The following is a 27604-nucleotide window of genomic DNA, read 5'->3' as shown; positions in this document are numbered from 1 at the left end:
GTTCGAGAAAGTTCAGGTTCTAATGAGTAAATATTTTTTATGCAGTAGCAAGATGGAGAACAATAAAAATAATAAAGTTTTATTCAGTGAAAACATTCAAAACTTAGATGAAGAATCTCAAGATTTAGACCTAACCTTTGTAATATTACATTTTTTCTCACATTGGAATCGAATCTTCAATTCGAGATCTATGAAACTGTATAGTAAATATCAGAGTCATCGATATACGGACAAACTTTTCGACTGAGAATTTATTATCGTAAATGATTGTGCATTGTTCCATGGTGTCACCGAGGCTGGGTTAACAGAATTAATAGATAAATGGTTTATTTAAATAGAGATGATATATAAAAATTTAAAATAACAGTTTCAAAATAAAGTTTTATTGAGAACAAATATAAAATGTGAATTCTAAACTTGTAATTTATAATTTTTTGGTGACGTGTCCGTAATGTAGACAATGATTTTTTGAGGTGTCTCTGTTCTGACTTGTAGTTTTGCCTGTTCTTTCTTCTCTCTAGAAAAATGGCTGGCTGTGTGTGTTGTAAATTTTTGCTCTCTGAATAATTTTCTATTTAAGTGAATTTATTAATGTTTTAAATTGAGTTTTAAACAGTTTATAGTGTTCTATTTTGTCCGTATATTGCTATTTGTGTATACAAGCCAATAGCCACTGTTTTTCAACTACAAACTGGATAAGTACCTATTTAGCTCGTAGTAACGCTAGATGCTTAGGCTTGTAATATATTGTTCTTTGTGTATTTGTGTATATTGCCAAAATTCTTTTGAAGATTATAAGTTCATTTGCTCTGAAAACTGGATTTCTCATTCATAGGCGATAGATCCATTCATAGTTTATCAAGAATCTATTACATTGGAGCCGATAAATTTCCTTAGGTTAAATAGGTGGAATGCTATTCCAACCGATTAAAGGAAAAATTGGTAGCATGGCAAATGTTACCCCTGTGGTGGGACCGAATTACAAAATGAATATGTCCCAAATGGTACACCATGAAATCCCTGGTTATAAAAAATTAATGGTAGGATAGATATCTTGATAGGTTATGAATGGTTTGTTGCTGAATGGGAGGTCGGTTCAAGAGAGATCAAGTCCTGTATGGGCCAAGCCATATCTTGCCATATTTGAATCGACCGCGCTCACCCACGGCCATCTAGCATGCTACTGCCATAGTTGGCACTGTTCTCCCTGTTTTCCCCCACCCTTTTTGCTTACCGCTCTCTTCTGTTTTGTAACTGTTTGAGGAAGCTTGTTGTGCTCTGACGCTTCTCGATTTTTCTCCCTTTAAAGAAGTCAAATGTGTATTACCGCTTCGCTTGTTTGAATTTAAACTACTACCGCGACTAGTGAGGGAAAGTTATTGTTAGAGTACTCCGCTAAATATCTAGATTGGATTTTCTTTGTGTAATCTCTTCGCCACAACATGGGCCCATGTATTCCCCATGTATTAATCATCGCCAGTGCAAGTGAATTCCTGATTATCTAAACGTGTTACCGCCTACCTGAACGAGGAGACCGCTCTTACAGTCCACTGTGAACCCGCCATACCCGAACGAGACGCCTTTCAAGGTAACAATTTTATTTTCTGAGCTACTAAGTAACGTGTTTGGACGCCAACCTCATTGGCTCTAACACGAAAACTGGTCCACCGCGGCCAAATGTTGGAGGAAAAGCGACCTACGAACAGTGAAAACGCTCATTTCAATTTTTTCTGAGAGTTTCTTTGTGAGTTTTCTTGGAAAATCGTAAATTTTCGATTCGGACGCTTTCGACCGCCATCTTGTATCGAAATCTGAAAACATCGATTAGTGACTTATGATATCGACTATTGAGCTGTTAACTATCGAACTTTTACACCCGGTTCGACATAACCTAAAAAGTTTTGTTTTGGTTTTGAACTTCAGTGCCTAACAGTAAGCTACAAACTTTTACCGCTAACTGTGTGTTTTCTTACCGCTAAACGTATTGAATTACCGCCTATCCTTTATTAATTGTGAACATTGATCTACAAACTATTGATTTTGAACACTGATCTTGAACTATTTCTTGTTAAATATGAACTTTTTCGGCCATCAACTTGAACTGTTCTGACCGCTAATCTGAGCTTTTTCGATTGTAAATTTCAATCTGGTAACCTATTTTTCTATTTCTGTATGATTATTCATAACAACCATGGCGTCGAATTTTACATTATTGAATAAGCTAAGGAGGTTGCACCAATCGATATCTTCTCTAGCTGATAAGTACAATGAGCAAGTACCTATGACGTGTAGTGAATTTTATTTTGGTCTGGATAAAAAATTTGATAAATTAATGAGTGAATATGAGGCAACAGATAAAGAGTCGCTATCTGAGGAAGTTACCTTGGAGTTTGCTGAACTGCAAGTCCAATTCCAAACCAGATTTGATAGTATCAAGCTGGTTGAAACCATTCCTAAACCTGCTGTTACCGCTAATGAACTACCAATTAATAATTTTGTAAAACCTCAGTTGCAGATACCTACATTTTCAGGCAAACCTCATGAATGGAATTTTTTCAAAAATGTTTTTGATGCTGCTGTTCACACCAGTAAAGACTATTCCAGTGAGGCCAAATACCATCTTCTAACTTCATATTTAAGTGGTGACGCTTTGACCTTGGTTCAAAATTATGCCAACACCGCTGAATGCTACAAAGCTGCCTATGACAGCTTGCACAAATGATACAACAATATCCGGTATCAAGCATATAGTTTATATAATAAATTCGATACCTTTGTTCCTTCTACTACTCTGGCTGAAACTTTGAAAAAATTTTCTATCGAGCTCAACTCAGCCAAACGATCGCTATTCAACATGAACCTGAACCAAGCTGATTTTTTGATTACCATGATGTGCATTCGCAAATTACCGCTTTCTGTCCGCACGAAATTTGAAGAATCCATACCAGATGATCAAGTTCCCACCTTTGACCGTTTATTGAGTTTTGTGGCTAGTCAAGAAAAATCTCTGGAAGTGACCGCACTGACCCGCAAATATGAACAAGTAATTAGCGCCAGCATTGAATATGTAGATCCCGTTTCTGTTAAAGCTGAACCTAGCACAAGTAATTATCAACAGAGAAAGCAGCCCTTTTCTTCAACTAAAACTGGGTATCCAATCAGTGGTGGCATTTGTGTTCTTTGTTCAGAAGGACATCAATTGTATAGATGCGACATTTTCAAAAGAGAATCCGTATCCAAACGCAATCGAATTGTAAAGCAACACAAAAGGTGCTTTGTTTGCCTAGGGTCTCACCTAAAAGCAAATTGCAACTCAACGATTTGCTGCAAGAACTGCCACTCTAATCACCATCATACGCTTTTGTGCAATAACGCTAATAATCTTCAATCATTACTTTTTAAAGAACAACGCTCTGAACATCGGTTTGCTTTACTGGGAACCGCTGTCGTTACAGTCTTGAACCAATACAATCAACCCTTCTTGTTGCGTGCTGTGTTGGACTCTGGTTCCATGCGCTCCATTATCACCACCCGTGCCGCCACCACAATGGGTTTAGTTGTTGTGCCCGCTCAAATCCAACTGAATGGAATCTCTGAAAAAAGGACATCTGTCAAAGGCATTGTGCAGTTAAAAATATTGTCAGAACCTCAATTTGATATTGCTCTTTCTACCGAAGCTCTTGTATTAGATCAAATTGCTGGCAATCTTCCTGTCTTTCCGCTTCACCCCGCACTAAAGAATTCGTTTGCGCATCTGGACCTCGCTGATCCTAATTTTGATAAGCCTGCTGAAATCGACCTACTGATTGGTGCTGATTTATACTCCAACATTTTTATATCCGCAGAAAATTCCATTATTCCTGGTAACCCTGCCGCCTTTGCCACAATCTTTGGTTATGTTTTAAGTGGTAGATTGAATATTGAGGACTCGCCCGCACCGCTCAACGAAATGCAGCTCATTTGCACTATGTTTGCACAGGAAGCACAGCTCAACACCATCATGAACAAATTTTGGGAAACCGAAGAGGCCATCCCCGTTCGAAAAGAGTCATCACCTGAAGACGAGTTGTGTGAGAAACTGTACCAATCCACTACTTATCACACCTCTGAAGGAAGGTATGTTGTGGCACTGCCTTTCAAACCTGGCGCTCCCGCTCTGTGCAATAACCACAGCAAGGCATACCGCAATCAATTAGGACTACTGAAAAACTGAGTCAATCTGATGAACTTGAAACCAAATACTCCGACTTCATGCATGAGTATCGTGACTTAGGTCACTTGAAAATCGCTGATTCCGCTGTAGATTACATCATACCACATCACGCAATATTCAAGAAAAATGACAACACTCAAAAAATTCGAGTTGTTTTCAACACATCTAGCAAAGATGCCAATGGGCTCTCACTTAACGATGTGCTGCTGCCTGGAGCTAAACTTCAAACAAACATAGTCCAAGTGTTAACCCGCTTTCGTTCATACCGCTTTGTCATCCTTGCAGACTGCAAACAAATGTACAGACAAATCTTGCTGAGACCTGAAGACCGCCAGCATCAACATATATTTTGGAAACCCACCCACCAAGAAAAAATTCAAGAATTTGAACTGTTAACAGTGACTTATGGAGTATCTTCCAGCGCGTATCTTGCTCAGCGTACTCTGCAACAATTAGTGGAGGACAAAGGTGAAGCTTTCCCACTCGCCAGTCAAGTACTGAAGTCGCAAACGTATGTTGACGACATACTTGGCGGAAGCAATGACCTGAATACCGCACATTCACTTATCAAAGAACTCAATAAGTTATTGTCACTCGCCTCCTTTGAATTGAGGAAATGGAATTCCAACACACCTGAGTTGATTGAGCATATGTCGCCCGAATATTTGAGCAATCAGGAATGCCTGTTTGATGATACTGCAACCGCCAAAGTCCTTGGCATTGTGTATAGTCCACTTGCCGATGATTTCCGATATTTCATCTCTGCCTTTTCTGAAAAAAGCACGAAAAGAACAATACTCGCCTTCATTGCACGAATTTATGACCCACTGGGTTGGCTATCACCGCTTATTCTACTGTTTAAGTTATTCATGCGCACTCTGTGGTCTGAACGCCTTGGATGGGATGATGAAATTCCTACACCACTATTAACTCATTGGAAATCCTTGGTTACCGCTATCAACCAGTTACACCAGATTCGCATACCAAGACTGTTAGCTTGCTCCCATTCCTCAATTAGACTGTTAGGATTTGCCGATGCTTCAGAGAAAGGATATGCCGCCTGCTTGTACCTTCATGAAGAAGTTGAAAACCGCTTTATTGATTGTCGTCTTATTGCCGCCAAGAGTCATGTTGTGCCCCTCAAAACCCTAACAATCCCTCGATTGGAATTGAAAGGCTGTCTCTTGTTAGCACAACTTGTATCTGTCATTTTACCAACTCTATCAGAATACAACCTGCTGGAAATTCGTCTCTACACTGATTCCAAAACCGCCTTGGACTGGATCAATACACCTACTTACAAACTGCAGATTTTTGTTGCTAATCGTGTACAGCAAATCACTCAATTAGTGAAACCCGAACTATTCAATCATGTGTCCTCGCTTAACAACTGTGCTGATATTGCTTCTCGTGGACTACTGCCAACCGAACTCGTCTCCTGCCATACTTGGTGGCATGCTTCTGCTGCATTTCAATGCCTCACTGTTGACTTTCCTGTGTCTAATCACATTGTCAGTGAAGCAATAACTGAGATGAAGTCAAACCCGCTGTATATTCTTGCAACTACCCAAGATGAACCGCTAGCAAACCCGCTATACGCCGCTTGTGAACGTGTATCCAAATTTGGAAAATTATGCCGAATTTTTGTGTATATACTACGCTTCATCAACAGAATCAAGATCGCCCGCCATGACTATAGTAACAAATTAATTCAAAAATTTTGTGACTGTGAACCGCATCCTGCTACTATTGATGTTGTTGCCTCTGAAACGGAGATTGCTAGAAGGCTCATTATACAAGTCGTGCAAAAGGTCAAATTTCAGAAGGTAACAAATGAGTTAAACTCGGGAAAATGCCCCAAACATTTATTGACTCTGCAGCCTTATATTGATCATGAGAATTTGATCCGCCTATCTGGTCGCCTGGAGAATGCACCTATTTCCAGTGAAACTAAAAATCCATTATTGTTACCAAAAAATGAACATGTTTCTACTCTCATTATTAGACAACAGCATCTCATGAGCTGTCATGCTGGTCCCCGCACCACCCAATCCGCAGTATGCCAACAATATTGGATATTATCAGCTCGTAATCAGGTACGTCGTGTCATACACCAATGCATCATCTGCAACCGATTTCGCCGCTCAAATTTGCAACAACGCATGGCCCTGCTACCTGCTGAACGGGTCACCATCAACAAACCATTCAATGTGACTGGCTTGGACTTTGCTGGACCCTTTATCTGCAAGGCATCTCTGCTAAAACGTGCGCAAACTACAAAAGGATATTTGTGCATATTTGTGTGTTTTGCCACAAAAGCCACTCATCTCGAATTTCTGTCTTCTATGTCGGTCAACCACTTTATCGCCGCACTACAACGATTCATTGCCCGACGAGGTACGCCTCACACTCTATGCTCTGACAATGCCAAAACTTTTGTATCCGCCGCTAGAAAAATGCATGAATTGGCCAAGCTTTTGGAATCACTACCCTCTGATGTCACTTGTTTTCTGTCCAACCATGGCATAAATTGGAAATTCATCCCTCCTTACGCACCCCACCATGGAGGCCTGTGGGAAGCTGCCGTCAAATCCGCTAAAACGCTATTGTATCGCTGTATTGGAGACAAGGCTCTCACATATGAAGAATTTGACACAATATTCACCCGCATAGAAAGCATTTTGAACAGCCGACCGCTAACTGAACTGTCTTCACAGCCCGCGGAAGCCGCTTCTGTTCTAACACCTACCAACGTGATTTTCATGCGCCGCTAACGTGCTCCATTTCCTAGTAGGTGGACCCCTGACCGCACCACCGCAACCGATAGAGACTAAAGAAATACTATCAACTCGCCGTTGGAGACATTGCAACCAAATGATGCAATTCTTCTGGAGCCAATGGTCAAAAGAATATCTATGCACACTAATGAACCGCACAAAATGGAAGGTTACTGAAAGAAACTTACAGATTGACGATTTGGTTGTAGTCAAATCAATCAACATCTCGCCGCTAAGCTGGCCGCTAGGCAGAATTGTAGCGCTGCACCCTGGCAAAGATGGACTTGTCAGGATAGCGACAATCAAATGCGCCTCTGGTAATATTGTGAGAGACCTAAGTAAAATTCACCGCCTCATTTAGAACAATCGCTGACTATGTTATTGTAAATAGTTTGGTTTTACCCACACAACCTGTGATTTTCCGCGTCGCTTCGTTATCGCCGCCTTGTGTTATCCACTCTGCCGCAACATTTGATGACCGCACCTCTGTTGATGCTTTGCTCCATTTCTATGACCGCACCGCAGTTCATGTCTACGCGCATTCCACAACTTGTGCTGTGCTGCCCCGCTTGTCTTCACATCACGCTCCCGTGTTCACACCACATCGCTCTGGACTTCTCCACTCACTGTATTCAAGACCGCAGACCCACCGCCATCTAGTTATTGCCGACCGCCCTGCCGCAATGTACAGTGTTTGTTGCTGCTTCACCCGATTTAAAAACTGTTCGTTTTTGGGGGGGAGTATGTATGGGCCAAGCCATATCTTGCCATATTTGAATCGACCGTGCTCACCCACGGCCATCTAGCATGCTACTGCCATAGTTGGCACTGTTCTCCCTGTTTTCCCCCACCCTTTTTGCTTACCGCTCTCTTCCGTTTTGTAACTGTTTGAGGAAGCTTGTTGTGCTCTGACGCTTCTCGATTTTTCTCCCTTTAAAGAAGTCAAATGTGTATTACCGCTTCGCTTGTTTGAATTTAAACTACTACCGCGACTAGTGAGGGAAAGTTATTGTTAGAGTACTCCGCTAAATATCTAGATTGGATTTTCTTTGTGTAATCTCTTCGCCACAACATGGGCCCATGTATTCCCCATGTATTAATCATCGCCAGTGCAAGTGAATTCCTGATTATCTAAACGTGTTACCGCCTACCTGAACGAGGAGACCGCTCTTACAGTCCACTGTGAACCCGCCATACCCGAACGAGACGCCTTTCAAGGTAACAATTTTATTTTCTGAGCTACTAAGTAACGTGTTTGGACGCCAACCTCATTGGCTCTAACAAGTCCTAATGAATACATTATCTGTGCAGACTAGCAAAATGGCATACAATATGAAAAATATTAAAAATGATGATGAGTTAATAGCTGCCTTAACACAACTGTTTGATAAGCAAAATGCTAAGTTAGACCAAATGTTTAAAAATCAAAATGCTAAGATTGATAATTTGAAACAAAATCAAAGTGCTAGGTTTGATGAGATGAAGCAAGAATTTGCTAGCATAAGACTAGAGCAGGTTAGTATAAACCTTCTATTGAAAGATGCACATGAAACATTGAGTGATAATCATGAAGATGAAAAAAAATTGAAGCATGATAATAGTAGTGTTAAGATACAAGATCAACTCATTCAAGTTTCTGACAATGTAGGCCTAGTTACTGTTGTTGAAAAAGTCAACCTTAATGAGATAGTAGAATTGAGTAAAGAAGTAGGTAGGGAGTTGTCTTCACTGAAAGTCAACTATCATGAAAGTAATATTGCCACATTGAAGGTTAGGAAAACTATGAACAAAGTGAATGATTACATGAGACAGGTTTCTGTAGAGGTTAGGAACAATGTAAACAAGATGAATCTTGCTTTGAATCAAGTTGATGAATTCAACTTTCAACTGAGAATTGAAAAGGTGTATGCAATGCATTCTCAAGTGAACATGACTAACTTTTGTAAGCAAAATGGCTTTGTTGAAACAAATGAACCCATGAATAAAACTATGTTCTTGAAGAAAACAAAGCACAAAGTCACCATTGATGTGTTAGTATTCAAAGGTTGTTTCAAGTTGCTTATTTACAAGATGATGACAGTGAATCACATGATGAAAGGGTATTCCCCAGCACACAATGATTAGGAATCCTGTGTTATGCCGGGATTCAGAATAGCATAATCGCTACGCAGTGTATGGTAAGAGTCCATAATTGTGTCTTTTTTCTTTCCTGTAGCCTATTTTTCTTGGCCCTTAATCTTTTCAAATTTCGATTCTTTCCTGTCTTTGTGTAATGTTCAGTAAATTTCTTCTATTATGCATATCTTAACCAATCTTGTCCATAGTCATTTAAATTTGTATTCTTCTGAAATAATATTAGAAGTTAAAATAGTAGCTTATTTTCCTAATCTTTAATTGCTGATAAAACTTAACTTTTCTAAAATCTATCCATTGTAGTGTAAATAATTTTTTGCTTGTGGTATATTTTTTCATCATGTATTACATATTTTAATCATGTCTATTTTTTTTCAGGTATCATATTAGGTAATTAGGTTTTTCAGAGCAAATTATGTCCCATTTTCTCATTTTCAGTATATTTTTATTAAATATACTTCCCTATGAAAGTTCAGTACTGACATGTAGGATAGGCTCTAATTAATCTTTCTCTTCTTTGTATTGTTTTAGGAAATTTATTTACCCAGTTTTCTTTTTTCTCTTGTTTGTATTTTTTAGGGAACTTATTTACCCATTATTCATCTTGATCATCTTTGTATTATAATCTTGAAATGTTTGTACTTATTATACAGTCTTTAAATTATAAATTATTTTAAAAAATAAATGGTTCAATTTAGAACATGCTGAAATCTATTCTTATGTATAAATTCTTTTGTTTTAATAAATAAACTTCAAAATTTGAAAGTATTAATGAATTGGGTAGCCATATATATGTGATGTATTAATGAAAGTTAGCTTGAATAATAATGTTTTCATTGAATAAAAACGTTGTGTTATATTATCAATTGAAATGAGTTAAAGGTTAAAATTTTTCTAAAGTTTTTTGTGATTGATATCTTTTTCAAATTTCAAAACTGTTTGTTCTATAAATTTTGATATGATTGATTATCGTTTGAAATGGATGCTGGAGTGTATGTAGAATTTTTAGTGGGGTTTGTTGATTAGAATTTTGCTGGTATGTGATTGTTTTTTGAGATGGAAAACCATTATTGCCTAAAGAAGAAATGACCAGAAGGTCATGACTTAGAGAGGCAGTAATGAGATAATATTTTTTGTGTTAATTAATAATGTTGATTGCCATAGATGCAAAATAATGATTAATAATGTTGATTGCCATAGATGCAAAATGACGATTACTTATGAATATTGATTGCCTTTGAAGCAAAATATTATTGATGTTTTGAATGGTTTCTTGTTTAATGATTGATTTTAAAGTTTTGTCATGAAATGTAGTTTGTGTTTAGAACATTGAAAAGTCGAAATAAACTATAGTATCCAACAAACGATGATTAATAATATTAAATAATTTGCTTTTTATACAATTTTTAAAAGTTAAAACTAAATAATTTTGAAACCCTGAATGATAAATCATAAATGTGAAATGAACTTGCTATAAATGAAATGTTATACTAAATGATAATGAAATGCAGATATATTATGAAATGATTGTGAATAGAAGACCAATTGTCTGAAATTATTGAAATATATATTGAAATTAATTTTTGTTGTGATGATCTGATGTTTTTTACAATTTTGATAAATGATACAGGGTGTTATGAAATTCTATTTCTATTTTGAAGAATGGATAAAATTTTGATATTTGAACAGTGAATAAATAAATGAAATTTTTTTTTATATTGAAATTTATAATTGATATCTCCATATTTCACAATATATGTATTGCTGACTGTATAATAAGATGTTAACAAATTTCAATTTTATATTGATTATATACTTAAAAATAATTTTCATGTGTATTAGATTGTATTGATAGCCTAATCAAGATTTTCCTTTTAGTTTATAAGCATTTTAAGATAACAGGTACAGCACAGACATTAACATTGAATTAATTATCATGTGAATCTCGAAATCGGCAACAAGTAAACGCCATGAAGAGTGTTAAGAACATTTGGGTGATTTTCGAACTAGTGTGACTCAGCTACGCCAATATCTACGCTGATGTCTACACCAATACCAACGCCAATATCTACACTAATATCTACACCAATATCTACGCCGATGCCTGCGCCAATGCCAATGCCTGCGCCAATGCCAAAATCTGCGCCAATGCTGATGCCAACGCCAATAACTATGCCAATGTCAACACCAATATCAACACCAATAACTATGCCAAAATCTACGCTGAGGCCTACACCAATAACTAAGCCAATATCTACACCAATAACTGCACCAATGCCAATGCCTGCGCCAATGCTGATGCCAATGCCAAAATCAACGCCGATGCCTGCGCCAATGCCAATAGCTACGCCAATGCCTGCGCCAATGCTGATGCCAATGCCAAAATCAACACCGATGCCTGCGCCAATGCCAATAGCTACGCCAATGCCTGTGCCAATGCTGATACCAATGCCAAAATCTACGCCGATGCCTGCGCCAATGCCTATGCCTGCGCCAATGCTGATGCCAATGCCAAAATCTACGCCAATGCCTGCGCCAATGCCAATGTCTGCGCCAATGCTAATGCCAATGCCAATATCAACGCCGATGCCAATGCCGACACCAAAGCATATGCCAATGGCAATGCCAACGCTTATTGCTGACTTTGTATCTCAAACTTCAACACTACTACATTACCTGGAGGTAATTGCCATCCATGGTCACGTTTGCAACTTTGAATTCAGAATAACAGTCACAGTATCATGAAAGAATTGATTCAAAAAAAAAATCCTCTCCTAAATTATTCCTGTATGCAGAACTCTAAACCTTGAACACTGAAAGTATCAAAAAACCAAACCTTACCTAAATTAATCCTCACCTAAATTAATCCTGTATGCAGCGTCTATCTCTTTTCCAAAAAACGAATTACATTGTCATTTCAAGCCTGAAATGTACATTGTATAATTACAAATATGATACAAAATTTACGTGACTCTGTATCAAGTTTGGTATGCAGCCGTCTACTACAAGCATGAGGCAATGCTAACTGAGATGTCACCTGTATCGAGTTTGATATGCATCAGTCGACTACAAGTATCAGCCCAACACTAACGTCATCACATTGGAGTCACACTTAACTGAAAATCATACTGAGTGCCTTAACGGACTGTTTTCCAAAATGTGCATTGATGAACTCAACCGCGTCAATAGTGAAAGAAATGAACATTTTTTGATTTATTGAAATTTTATGTGAAAATTAAATGTAACAATTCATCAATTCATTTAAAAAAAAAATAATAATAATAATAAATTTTTTATTCAACATACTAAATTTTTTTTATGCAATAAAAATTGAATTTTTCTATCTATTAAATTTATGTGCAATTTCAAAAAACTATTCTTTACATATTAAACTTTCTGTTGAGATATTTTCCTTTAAATTATAAAGCTAAATCAAAAGTAATTTTGATATTCTATACTTTGAAATATTGTTTGGAAACATATAACAAATGCTATTGATGAATTTTTATAATAATTTTCAATTATAGTTGACATGTAATGTTTTTATAAAAAAAAATTGTTACTGTTCTCGAATTTACAATTCAAAATTTTCATTAGGGTCAATGTAATTTTTTTTCATTAAATTTCCAAACAGTAAAATTTTTTTATGTCAAGAGGGGGGTATTTGTAATATTACATTTTTTCTCACATTGGAATCGAATCTTCAATTCGAGATCTATGAAACTGTATAGTAAATATCAGAGTCATCAATATACGGACAAACTTTTCTACTGAGAATTTATTATCGTAAATGATTGTTGCATTGTTCCATGGTGTCACCGAGGCTGGGTTAACAGAATTAATAGATAAATGGTTTATTTAAATAGAGATGATATATAAAAATTTAAAATAACAGTTTCAAAATAAAGTTTTATTGAGAACAAATATAAAATGTGAATTCTAAACTTGTAATTTATAATTTTTTGGTGACGTGTCCGTAACGTAGACAATGATTTTTTGAGGTGTCTCTGTTCTGACTTGTAGTTTTGCCTGTTCTTTCTTCTCTCTAGAAAAATGTCTGGCTGTGTGTGTTGTAAATTTTTGCTCTCTGAATAATTTTCTATTTAAGTGAATTTATTAATGTTTTAAATTGAGTTTTAAACAGTTTATAGTGTTCTATTTTGTCCGTATATTGCTATTTGTGTATACAAGCCAATAGCCACTGTTTTTCAACTACAAACTGGATAAGTACCTATTTAGCTCGTAGTAACTCTAGATGCTTAGGCTTGTAATATATTGTTCTTTGTGTATTTGTGTATATTGCCAAAATTCTGTTGAAGATTATAAGTTCATTTGCTCTGAAAACTGGATTTCTCATTCATAGGCGATAGATCCATTCATAGTTTATCAAGAATCTATTACATTGGAGCCAATAAATTTCCTTAGGTTAATAGGTGGAATGCTATTCCAACCAATTTAAGGAAAAATTGGTAGCACGGCACCTTAAACAATGACTCAAACGATAGTGTAGCTCTAAGTGAAAACGTTTCAAATGTAACAATTCATGAGGAAGTAGTAGAAATATCAAATAAAACAAGTATGGTAGGAGCTAAAAATGATCTAAATCTTATAGCGTTCTTAACACAAAGGTTTGATGAGCTAAATGCTAGGTTTGATGGGCAAAATGCTAAGATTGATAATTTGAAACAAGATCAAAGTGCTAGGTTTGATGATATGAAGCAAGAATTTGCTAGCATAAGACTAGAGCAGGTTAATACAAAGCAGAAAATTAAAGAGATAAATGATAGATTAAGTAAAAATCACAAAGAAATAGGTCATCTACAGCAGAAAACTAATGATCTTGGAATATCAATGTTAGATGTAGAAAAATCAATGCAAAACAAAATCATTCAAGTTTCTGATAGGGTCAATGATGTTAATGAAAGAGTAAATAAAAATAAGATCATAGTTGAGCAACAGAATATGACACAAGATGCTATCAATGTAGAAAATAATGAAAGTATTAAGCATGTTGAAGAAGAGGTTGTAGAATTAAACGAGAAAGTAGACAGGGAAATCAAGGTATTATCCTCTTTGAAAATAGATTGTCAAGAAAATACAGCTGCTATAACTGTGGTTAGGAAAAACATAAATAAAATTAACATGTCAACAAAACCGATGTGTGCACATCTTGTTTTTAAGTATATCAATTATCCTGTAGAAAATAAGTTTGAACTTGAAGAAGAAAGTATCAGAAACAAACGAATACTGTACAGAATAAAGAATAGAGGTGTCATCAGAAGATTCAAACAGAATATGCATAATAAACCCAAGTATAAATTCAAGGTTGATGATCTAGTTGTAATTCGAAATTACATTTTGTCGAGCAAGCTGAAGAAGTTTTCTGCCAAGCTGTGTCCTAAATATCGTGGACCTTACATAGTAAAAGATGATCTCAATAAAGGGTGTTTCAAACTTGAAGAGATAAGTACAGGTAAAATTATGAGAGTCAATCAATATATGATGAAGAAATACCATCAGAAAGCACACAATGATTAGGAATCTTGTGTTATGCCGGGATTCAGAATAGCATAATCGCTACGCAGTGTATGGTAAGAGTCCATAATTGTGGCTTTTTTCTTTCCTGTAGCATATTTCCCTTGGCCCTTAATCGTTTCAAATTTCGATTCTTTCCTGTCTTTGTGTAATGTTCAGTAAATTTCTTCTATGATGCATATCTTAACCAATCTTGTCCATAGTCATTTAAATTTGTATTTTCTCTGAAATAATTATGGAAGTTAAAATAGTAGCTTATTTTTCTAATCTTTAAATTGTTGATAAAACTTAACTTTTCTAAAATCTATCTATTGTAGTGTAAATAATTGTTTGCTTGCGGTATATTTTTTCATCATGTATTACATATTTTAATTATGTCTATTTTTTGTCAGGTATTATATTAGGTAACTAGGTTTTTCAGAGCAAATTATGTCCCATTTTCTCATCTTTCATTGCATATTGTGCCATAAGCCATATGTAGTTAGGTTATAGTTTTCTTCTGGGCTTTTAACCCATTTTGCATTTTATTTTTTTTTTTTTTTTTGCTGTCCAATACTTTGGATTTTTGGTAGACAAGTAGGTGTGATTCTTTTAGAGGTGTGGGCGTGAACCACATATGGCTGGACTCGATTATCTGACCTACTTGTTTGCGATATAAAACCTTAAGACTGCAACATCAAATGTTTGTAAAAACTTTTGCATACTTTTGTTTTTGTGGTCCGATACTAGAGTCTGCTATCACATTGCCTCACAGACATCTAGGAACTCTCCACCCAGTCACAATAGTCAAAATATTTTTTCCTTCACCAGTTGTTTCTGTGGGAGTGATAGCTCACAGTTATAACAAATTAGAGTCATACTAGGAATCTACAAAATTCCATAGTAGTATATTTTATTAAATATACTTCCTTATGAAAGTTTAGTACTGACATGTAGGATAGGCTCTAATTAATCTTTCTCTTCCTTGTATTATTTAGGAAATTTATTCACCCAATTTTCTTTTTCTCTTATTTGTATTTTTAGGGAACTTATTTACCCATTAGCCATCTTGATCGTCTTTGTATTGTAATCTTGAAATGGTTTGTACTTATTATACAGTCTTCAAATTCTGAAATTATTTAAAAAATAAATGGTTCAATTTAGAACATGCTGAAATTTAATCTTATGTATAAATTCTTTTGTTATAATAATAAAACTTCAAAATTTGAAAGTATTAATGAATTGTGTTGCCATATATATGAGATGTTCAATATAAATGAAAGTTAACTTGAATAATGTTTTCATTAAATAAAAACGTCTTGTCATATTATTAATTGAAATGAGTTAAAGGTTAAAATTTCTCTAAAGTTTTTGTAATTGATGTCTTTTTCTAAATTTAAAAAACTGTTTGTTCTATAAATTTTGATATGATTGATTATCGTTTGAAATGAATGCTGGAGTGTATGTAGAATTTTTAGTGGGGTTTGTTGATTAGAATTTTGCTGGTATGTGATTGTTTTTTGAGATGGAAACCCATTATTGCCTAAAGAAGGAATAACAGAGGTTATGACTTAGAGAGGCAGTAATGAGATAATATTTTTTTGTGTTGATTACTTATGTTAATTGCCATAGATGCAGATGATTACTTATGAATATTAATTGCCTTTGAAGCAAAATATTATTGATGTTTTGAATGATTTCTTGTTTAATGATTGATAGTAAAGTTTTGTCATGAAATGTAGTTTGTGTTTAGAACATTGAAAAGTCGAAATTAACTATAGTATCCAATGAACAATGATTAATAATATTAAATATTTTGCTTTTATACAATATTTGAACAAAAATTAAAATGAAAATTTATAAATTTGTCTACATAAATAATTTTGAAACCCTGAATGATAAATCATAAATGTGAAATGCTATAATTGAAATGTTATACTAAATGATAATGAAATGCAGATATATTATGAAATGATTGTGAGTAGAAGACCAATTGTCTGAATTTATTGAAATATGTATTGAAATTATTTTTGTTGTGATGATCTGATGTTTTTTACAATTTTGATAATGATACAGAGTGTTATGAAATTTATGTAACATGTATTTGTTTATGTTCTAAATTTTGAAGAATGGATTAATTTTTGTTATTTGAACAGTGAATAAATGGAAATGAAATTATTTTTTATTAAAATTTTGTAATTGATATAAAAAATAACAGTGAATAAATGGAAATGAAATTATTTTTTATTAAAATTTTGTAATTGATATCTCTATAGAGTTTGAGGAAATTTCACAATTTATGTATTGCTGACTGTATAATAAGATGTTAACAAATTTCATTTTTATATTGATTATATACTTAGAAATAATTTTCATGTGTATTAGATTGTATTGGTAGCCTAATCAAAATTTTCTTTTTAGTTTATAAGCATTTTAAAATAACAGGTACAGCATGGACATTAACATCAAAATAATTATCACGTGAATCTCGAAATCAACAAGTGAACGCCATGAAGAGTGTTAAGAACATTTGGGTGATTTTCGAACTAGTGTGACTCATTAATTGAATATCTACGCCAATATCTATGCTGATGCCTACACCAATGCCAACGCCAATATCTACGCGAATATCTACAATGATGTCTACACCAATGTCTGCACCAATGTCGAAGCCAATGTCGACACCAATGTATACGCCAATGACAATGCCAATGCCTATTGCTGACCATGTAACTCAAACTTCAACACTACCACATTACCTGGAGGTAATTGCCATCCATGTTCATATTCACAACTTTGAATTCAGGATAACAGTCACAGTATCATGAAAGAATTGATTCAAAAAATCCTCTCCTAAATTATTCCTGTATGCAGAACTCTAAACCTTGGAAGCTGAAAATATCAAAAAACCAAACCTTACCTAAATTAATCCTCACCTAAGTTAATCCTGTATGCAGCGTCTATCTCTTTTCCAAAAAACAAATTACATTGTCATTTCAAGCCTGAAATGTTCATTGTATAATTATATGATACAAAACTCACGTGACTCTGTATCAAGTTTGGTATGCAGCCGTCTACTTCAAGCATGAGGCAATGCTAACTGAGATGTCACCTGTATCGAGTTTGGTATGCAGCCGTCTACTACAAGCATGAGGCAATGCTAACCGTGATGTCACCTGTATTGAGTTTGGTATGCAGCCGTCTACTACAAGCATGAGGCAATGCTAACTGAGATGTCACCTGTATCGAGTTTGGTATGCATCAGTCAACTACAAGTATCAGCCCAACACTACGAGAGTATTCGGATCAGCCCAACACTGATGTCATCACACTGGAGTCACACTTAACTGAAATTCATACTGAGTGCCTTAACGGACTGTTTTCCAAAATTTGCATCGATAAAATCAACCGCGTCAATAGTGAAAGAAATGAACATTTTTTGATTTATTGAAATTTTATGTGAAAATTAAATGTAACAATTCATCAATAATTCATTTAAAAAATTTTATTTTTTGTTCAACATACTAAATTTTCATGCAATAAAAAGTTAAATTTTTCTATCTATTAAATTTATGTGCAATTTCAAAAACTATTCTTCATATATATTAAACTTTCTGTTGAGATATTTTCCTTAAATTATAAAGCCAAATCAAAAGTAATTTTGATATTCTATACTTTGAAATATTGTTTGGAAATGTATAACAAATGCTATTGATGAATTTTTATAATAATTTTCAATATTATAGGATGACATGTAATGTTTTTATAGAAAAAATTGTTACTGTTCTCGAATTTAATTTCAACAATTTCCATTTGTTTCAATGTAATTTTTTTTCTTTAAATTCTCAAACAGTAAAATTTTTTATGTCAAGAGGGGGGTATTTGTAATATTACATTTTTTCTCGATTAAAATCGAATCTTCAATTCGAGATCTATAGAACTTGATAGTAAATATCAGAGTAATCGATATGCGGACAACTTTTAACTGAGAATTTATCATAAATAATTGTGTTGCACATTCCATGGTATCACCGAAACAGAGTTAAAAGAATTAACAGATCATTATAAATATAGAGGATATATAAATTTAAAATAACAGTTTTGAAATAAAGTTTTATTGAGAACAAATGTAAAATGTAAATTCTAAACTTGTAATTTATAATTTTTTTTGGAATTTAATATTGATGACGTGTTCATAATGTCGTCACTGTTTTTGGCTTCATCTAAAAGGCGAGTCTTTGTTAGCCCTTCTCTAAAAAAATGGTGGCTGGCTATGGTGTTCTAATTTTGTGCTCTCTGAATATTTTTCTGTTTAATTGAAATTTATAATGTTTTTATTTGAGATTTGAACAGTTTTATGGTGTTCTAATTTTGTATAATTTGATTTGTGTGTCTACAAGCCTATAGCCATTGTTTTCAACTATATAAATGGATAAGTATTTTAGCTTATAATGATGCTATATGTTTTAGGTGTTGTAAGGTATTGTTCTGTGGATTTGTGTTGTATATTGCCAAAATTCTTATGAAAATTATAAGTTGGTTTGCTCTGATAACTGGATTTCTTATTCATAAGCGATAGATCCATTCATAATTTATTAAGAATCTACCATTTTGGAGCTGATAACTTCCTTTAGGTTAATAGGTGAGAAATGCTATCCAACCTATTTAGGATAAATTGGTAGCACGGCACACCTACCCGTACTATTTTATTAATAATTATATATAAAATAATTATTAATAAGTATCTCCACTCAGTTCATTGCATTAATTGACTTTACAAGAAAGTAAGTTATAATTTATAATAAAATAATTAGTTGAATGCAGTAAGTTGTAAGTAAGTATGACTCTGTTACACTATACTCAAATAATTAAATAAAAGCCTTCAAGTAAGGCAATGAAATATTTACGAATCGACTAGAATATTATTGATTCATGTAGTTAATTGAATTAGAAGTATTCAAATTATACATCTTGAAAGCGTATATATCATTGTCAAAAATATACGCGTGTATAAAATATAAGTGTTAATTACGGAAGAACTGAATGATTTAAAATCTATCTGATATGTTAGATATATGAAGGAACTCTTTAGGTACACAATCCTGCATTCAGAAATTCAAAAATATCATTGAATAATCAGTTTTTGACAAAAATGAAATGGGTAGTCCGAATTGTGTTCAACATCTATGTAGGTTACACGGAATTTATTGTACTTTGATTGTTTAATGACATAAAATCCGAAAAACCTCAATAACTTTTTTATTCGTTGACAGATTGACTTGAAAATTTATGGGTAGGACACTAATGTTAAGATAAATGTTCCTGTTTTTTTGTAGAATTTTTCCATGGCTCCTTTCCCCTCCAGATCCGAAAAACTGTTCGGGCGAATGGATTCTGTAAGACCGGTTTTCAATCTCCCGGCTTACTTATTCTTTAGCTCGCTTTTACGTGATTGTGTGATTATTGCCAGCAGAGGCTATCTATTGGACAGAGCTGATTATTTGCTTTGTGACTGTTATCCCACACCTTATCCCATACCTTATTACTCATAGATTCCTTTTAGTTTTGAAATCTTCAATAATAATCATATTGAAGATTTATTTAAAACTCATTGTACAAAATAATTAAATAAAAAAACACCTGCTCAGAGAATAACAACTTTCATTATTTTTATAGGTTCATATTCATGTATCTGAATTGTGCTGTGTAGTTGATTTAGCGCTCTCTCTCTCTCTCTCTCTCTCTCTCTCTCTGGTAGAGAGTTAGTGGGGAGGATATTTCTAATATTCTTTCCGAAGAATGGACATTGATATGTCCAAAGCTCCGCCAATTTATGTAGATGCATAACAATATAATTATTATCCATAGTTATTATATTACAAATTGCTTTTTCATATCATATACAGTTCAATAATTATTTTCTTAGCCTATATTATGTAAATTCATCTATAATTTTGCTGTATTGTAAGCTATTATATATAAGTGTATAAGCCAGTATATATTGTAATCTACATAAATAAAGTACTCAATCAATCAATCAATCACTCTCTCTCTCTCTCTCTCTCTCTCTCTCTCTCTCTCTCTCTCTCTCTCTCTCTCTCTCTCTCTCTCTCTCTCTCTCTCTCTCTCTCTCTCTCTCTAGTAAAGACTAGTAAACAACATCGATGTAAACTCACTTGACAAAATTGATATTGATGGTGTTGAAATAGCTTACTGTGATTCAGTTAAAAACCTTGGAATTAATGAACGAAAATCTTGACTGGTCTGATCAAATTAATAAGACTTGTAAATTTGTATTCCCTGCCATGCATTCATCGAAGAAGATGCAAGATATTCTTCCCAGAAAAATTAGATTGCTACTAGTCAAATCGCTCATATTCCCACATCTTATATATTGTTATTCTGTGCTCAATGATATACAAGTAACCTTAAACGATAAACTTTAGCGATGTCAAAACTATTGCCTCAGGTTTGTTTACTCTCTCCAACGCCGTGAACGAATCACTCAAGCCCATATTGATAGTTCAACTTTGAAGTTACCTGATCAGAGAATCATTCATGTGAATTTAGCATAAAAATTGTGTATAAGCTACATTCTAGATTGTTTCTTATTCAAACTCTTCCTGGAGTGGATCTCAGCATTCTAATTCTACATCCCTTCCCCTCTCTTTCGTATTATAATTCCCCCTTGGAAAATTATTTTTTTTTTGGAACTTTCATAATCATATTATCTTGTTATTTACATAAACTAATCTCTTTTGTATAATAATTTCTCTTCCCCATTAACATTATTTTTGGATTTACATCTACAAATCTCTTTTCTAATGATAACTCCCACTCCCTCATTATTCCACTTATTATTACATCATATCGATTTTCTAATTTTGGGAATTAACTTTTTCTTTATTTTCATCCTTATTATGATTTACTCTTTCCTGTTGATGTATGATTTACTCTTTTCTGAATGATTTATCGTTTCTATGATTTGGTTTTTACTTGATATTTTTCTTAATTTTTTATGCTCAGAATAATAATATTTCGTTTGAACTTTCAACTTTCATTTTCTACGGTTAAGTTCTGAAGGGGAGGGTATCCTTGATATCCTCTCTGAGAATTGACTTCTTAAGGTTCAAACTTCACCATTCATTTGAAAACATCACAGTAGTACCTCAACTTTTGCATATTTCATCATTTTTCTTGCTCAATATTATTGTAGAACTCATTAGTTAAAAGTAGACAGATAATGCTGAAACCGCGAGACTTTTCCCTTCTCCCCCCTCCCCCCACACCCATCCTACATCCCCCCCCACCACCCCCGCTCCTGCCACACCTCTCCTGCCCCCTCCCCTGCTCCTTAGAAGGAGAAGAACCTCTCCCTCACTCTCTCTAGAAGAAGGAGAGGTGGAAGAAGAAGGAGAGGTGGAAGAAGAAGAAGAAGAAGAAGAAGATGATGATAACGATGATGCTCTCTCTCTCTCTCTCTCTCTCTCTCTCTCTTTATGTTCAGCTCTATTTCATTTATAGATAGTCATGCCCAATTACATTCAGTCAAGCTCAATTACATTTAGTCACGGTCTATTTGATGATTTATAGCAGAGAGAGATATGTGTGAGAGAGAGAGGCAATCTACTGACAGATTTAAGTGAAACAAACTTCTTACTGTCATAAATTCTAGATGTACTTGACAACTAGGATGAGATTTTACCATTCTTTCAAGAATACATGTCCAGCAGTAACATTCAAATCCCATCTTTTCCTTTTAAAACTCTTTATGTTGTGTGTGTATTCAGCACAGTTGAATATTCTTTTGGAAGAATAATAGTGAATTCAAAGTTGTCTTCTGAATCTATATTGATATAAATTAAATCATTCTCACCAAATCTTACATTCTTAACATAGAACCAATCAAACTAAAAAACATTATGTAATGCTTTAATGGGATATATCTCCAATGAAAGTTCATTGAAAATTGGCATATCAAAGTGTGTCATTTCTTGTTGCAGTTTTCACTCATCTCACAGCACAATGTAGCAACGTTCATAGATAAGGATATACTAATTACAATCATATAAAGCTTCCTGTGAGACAACCTTGGACGTTATCATTACACACCAATTCTCCTCTCGGTCAAAGATTAACACGTTTTGAAATTTCAGTTCTGAGACCTTACAAGGAAGAATGCGGTTCCGGCCTAATTCAATACTCAATCATTAACACGTTTGCAATTTTACTTCACAGAGCTCACAAGGACGAATGCATCTCTGCTCTAATTCATCTCAAATTCGACCATTAGCACGTTTCGTGCATAATCTTGTTTCACCTTGGAAAAAATGGTTGTGAAGTAGAGAACACTCTCTCACGTTGAAATAGAATGTAGCTATCTATTTCTCATGCAATTTCTCCCAAGCAATTTGCATAGTGAAATCGGTTAAATCGGTTAAAGATTGATGTGATTCTAACTTGAGGGTTTTAGAACATTCCCGTAGATACTGAGACCCATTTTATCAGTAATTGAATCACCTACTTGATCTTCTGTCAAATTATGCTGTTTTGCCTCAATCCAATTCATATGAAAGCTCATATTTTTTTTTTTATATGAAAGCTAACTCTCGCGTAGTTCTGAACTATTTGGTAGGCTATTCAATGTATAAATAAAGTGAGATAAGCGGTGAATGCAGGTGAACATTGTTATCTTGTCACTTCATCATTCTCAGTATTTTTAATTGAAGATGCTATTTCCTCACGAATTGATTTGACTGTAGCTTGTAATTCATCTTTCTTAATAAATGCTTGCATTTCACCACTCAGATCATTTTTCAATACATAAGTTTCGCTAAACGTAGTTAGCAATGTATTTAAATCGTTTTTTGAAACAAATTGTTCAATCCCCTCCATAAGATTTGTCTTTATTGTATTAGTCATTGCGGATAATCGATCTTCAAACTCTTGTTTTGTTATAACAATGTTATTCAATGCCTGCACAGTTTTATCCAAATATTCCTTATCAACCGATAATGAATGAGTTTCATTTACTCTAGTAAAAAGTTCTGTGCTAAGATGATTCAATCTGGTATTTAGATAATTTCTATCTAATACTTGCAAATCTTTAATCTTGTCTGAGATAACTTTCAATTTCTCATCCAAAAAATTCTTGTCAACTTTATTATCATTGATTGTATTCAAGTGCGATCTGAATATCTTTGTTGTTGATTTGAGATCATGTAGAGAATTCTCCAAATTGATAGATTTCTCTTCAACTCCCCTATCGATATTGTCTGATAACTGTTGTAATGTACTGAAGATGTGTTCCTTTTCGATCTTGTTCAATCCAATATCCTCAACTATATTAGATAATTGTGAATCTAAATACGAATGCAGAGATTCACTAACACCCTGTTGATTAATTGCCTGGATTATTCTCTCACTAAAACTGTCAAGATCTGGTTCATTCCATACAATCTCTTTCTTTGCAATGACTCTCTCGCTTTTACCTCCGAATCTGTGCACGCTCATTCTGCAACTAAACAATAATTTTACCTTCACGTAATTCCTCTATAATTGATGCAATCTCAACATCATGACCCAAGTGTCCAGCAAGTTTTGATGATTTTAATAAATGAAGTCTCTGAACCAATTCATCATAGTTGTCATAATATTGGTAAATTCTATTGCTAGAAGTATTTTTTGCAAATTTCAATAACCCTGAACCTCTCTTACTTGCTTTTTTAACAGGAAACAGCATTTGAATTAAGCGAGACTTTACACCAGTGTCACGTTTCACATATCCTCGTCTATCCAAATGAACTTTTGTTATTGATGAACTCTTCTTGTATTTATTTAGATCTTTTTCATCAAAGAGATATGAATTTGGTCTTGGGGCAAATAACAGTTCTAATAGACCATGTGTAATTCGGAATTTTTCGTTATCAATATAAAAGAAGTAGTTATCAAAGCTAACAACCATCTCACCCATAAAATATAATTTTCGGTCAGAATCATAGGAAATTCCATAAGGAATCGGGTTATCCAATTTTTCACTATGAAATGTATACAAATATTGTGCAAGCACTTGATTCCTTATCTTCTTTATTTTGCTGCTTGTATCACTCTCAAGCCTAGTTGAATTAAATATACTTGAATCGTTCATGCTTAGATCTTTTTCAGCTGCTGATGGTGATGCAACTTCTATTGTTTCACTATAATCATCATGTTTTTCTCCTAGTTCCATACTTTCTTTGTCTTCATCTTCTTCTTCTTCTTCTTCTTCTTGTTCCTCCTTTTTTGGTATAAAACTCTGATCAGATTGGTGAGAAGATTTAGTTATCCCCATTTCAACTAGAGGTGTGATAATCGGTTTAAAAAGTTTTTCTCTGTAATCGTCAGATTGCTTTTCAAAATGTACAATGCTTCTATGTTTATCTCTAATAACTTTCCTCAATTTCTTAATCTTATCGATTAGAGCAATGCTAGCATTTTGTCTTCTACGAGACATCCTCATTCTTTCACTGCTACTCACTCTCTACTGAATGTCAATAAAGTTATCCAGACCCTGCCTATATTTTCCATGATTAGCTACACATTCAGTCATAATAGTAAGAAAACTATGCTTCTTAGAATTCCACACATTTGAACACAATTTACTGAAATCTCTGAAGCAAATACCTTCACCCACATAATCTCTATGTATCAATTTGAGTGATAATTGATCAATTTTGAATATAACAATCATATTTGCATTATCTCTGGTGAAATGTTTTTGTGTTGCACCATAACTTTGAATTGTCACAAAGTGAATTTTGGTCACAAAGTGATGGAGAGCCGTCGTCTAGTGTAAAATTAGCAAATTTATTCTGTTTTAGAATAAGAATAGGGTCGACTGCCAGATATATTTTGTTAGATTTGTAGTTGTGTATATGCATTATCACCATCGCCGTCAACCCCTTTAAATCATCAGCAGCGGATTCATCTAACCAGAAATTTCCAGATCTTGTTTACCACTCTGAGCGTTCTCGTATTTAGTATTGCAGCAGCAGCAGCCGTATCATCAAAACGATAAGCGGCTACCGAGTCTAGTCGGTATCATTCTTCTTGTAATTTCTGGTGAGAAATATTGTTTACCGGCCTGATTTAGTGTAGCAATTAGTATCATTGTCATCATTAGCTGCACCCTTAGCATCAGCACTAGTGGATTCAAACCCTGTCACATGACCAGTGGCATGATCGTCTTTTCAGACTCCCATTGGTCGGCAATCTCTTTTCCCCCGGCCTCCTAATTTTCAGCGACCCGGTGCTGCTTCAAGAAGACCTGGGAGAGAAGCAGTTGTTTGGTGAACGGGTTTGTGTACGGCTGCGTTCCGAGCAGCGCTCCTAATAGTGGTGTACTAGAGGGTTAATATTCTATTCTGTATTTTAGTGAATGGAATATTGTATGTCGAATTGCCGACTGTATTTGAAGGTGGATTTTCCTGGGGGATTCTCTGTCCTTGTAGGTTTCATTTAGGGCAGTTGTTCGGTGGTTGAGCGTGAGATCGGGTCGCAAATCTCCTCTCCTTACAATGTTCCCGATACTAATTATTATTCTATTTTGTGTTAACATAGAATATTGTAGGCCGAGTTCCGGACAACTCGGAGTTAGGACTCCCTTGTGGGTTTTTCTTTCTTGTCAGCTATTTTTCCAAAATTTGTATCACTGGAGGTGAACGTGTTATCCTTTGGTTTGAAACCTGTAAGGGATCTCAAGTTTGTGCTACAAATAGTTGAGTGGGAAATTTAGCTAGGCTCTTATAGCGGATTATTTTTGAGTACTTAATTTATAAGCCTCGACTCTGTCGCTTCACGACGTTTTTAATTATAATACAGGAAGTGGGAATCGGTTCGCTATTCTCCGTATTTGGATCTGCAGTGATTCAGGTAACTGTATGTTAGGACTGGTCACTTGTGTGCATTTCCTCTTCTGTAATAAGATAATCTCAGTTTTAAGGGGTGTATTTTCCTTATTAATTTTCATATCATTAGGTGGACCTGTATTTTAACTGATTTAGCAAATTCAGACTTGCTGTAATTCCAAGTAGGAAAATTCCAATCATTTCCTTGAGAACTCAGGTACAGCTTGAGTTCGTCCTTGTCAAAGTTGGTAGACTGCGACGTCCTTTCTTTTTCTTTCTCTTCACTTTCCCTATTCTAAAATCCTTCTAGCTCTCAGGTACAGCTTGAGGACTTCCTTGCCGAAGTTTCTAGACGGCGGCATCCTTTCTCTTTCTTTCTCTTAATTCTTCCTGTGTTAAAATCCTTCCTGATCTCAGTTTCAGAGTCGAGATTGTCCTAGTCGCGGGTTTTCAGACCCGCGAATCCTTTCTAAGATTCTTAGAAACCTGTCTTCTTTGATAGCAAATATTATTTGCTGGCTTTACCTGTGGAAAATTCACGAATTTTCCCGTGATCTCAGTTGCAAATTAGAGATCGATCTTGTGGTAGTCCTTAGACTGACAATTACTTGGAAAAGTCTATTGAAATCTTTTCCTGAATTAGGAGTCTCTAACTTCATATTATCCTTGTGGAAAATCCTGGAAAAATCCTTTCCTACCCTGACAACGACAGACTGTTGTCTTCCCGATATTATTCTACAGACTGTGTCTGTGAAAAATCTTTTCTATCCTCTCATAATAGTCGACATACTGACTATTAATTTAAAAGCGTTTTGGACGATTGAGAGCGATTCCCATACCCTTAAGGGCAGTCACAGATTGGCCCTCAATAACTGGCGCGCAGTCACCAGATTAGTGCGGAAATCCTGTTTAGCAGTTTCAGAATTGCTGAAAATCCTTTCGCAGCCGCAGGCTCGCGACTCAGAAATCCGACACCCGAAACCTCATCCTCCAAACTTTAATTATCATAAAATTGAAATTGATATACTGTATTAAGCTAGCAGGTCCAGCTTGACGAGAGCTAGAGCACAATTCTCAGATTG

General features: G+C 34.7%; 2 protein-coding genes across 2 annotated transcripts; both read left to right on the top strand.

Moving 5' to 3' along the window:
- Positions 1-3547: 3547 nt before the first annotated feature.
- On the top strand, positions 3548-4213 carry LOC111053643. Its single transcript, XM_022340561.2, has one exon. The coding sequence runs from the start codon at positions 3548-3550 to the stop codon at positions 4211-4213; it is 666 nt and encodes a 221-aa protein (XP_022196253.2).
- Positions 4214-4251: 38 nt separating this feature from the next.
- LOC111053641 lies at positions 4252-6987 on the top strand. The gene has a single exon (XM_022340559.2). It carries the CDS (start codon positions 4252-4254, stop codon positions 6985-6987), a length of 2736 nt encoding a protein of 911 aa, XP_022196251.2.
- The last annotated feature ends 20617 nt before the right edge of the window (positions 6988-27604 follow it).

This window comes from Nilaparvata lugens, chromosome 5 (assembly GCF_014356525.2).
Source record: "Nilaparvata lugens isolate BPH chromosome 5, ASM1435652v1, whole genome shotgun sequence".
Taxonomy (NCBI): Eukaryota; Metazoa; Arthropoda; class Insecta; order Hemiptera; family Delphacidae; genus Nilaparvata; species Nilaparvata lugens.
The sequence above is the reverse complement of the archived record's forward strand: the minus strand, read 5'-3'. Positions and strand labels throughout refer to the sequence as shown.

Coding starts and splice junctions, on each gene's coding strand:
- LOC111053641 (XM_022340559.2), top strand. CDS start 4,252: ATGCATGAGTATCGTGACTTAGGTCACTTGAAAATCGCTGATTCCGCT.
- LOC111053643 (XM_022340561.2), top strand. CDS start 3,548: ATGGGTTTAGTTGTTGTGCCCGCTCAAATCCAACTGAATGGAATCTCT.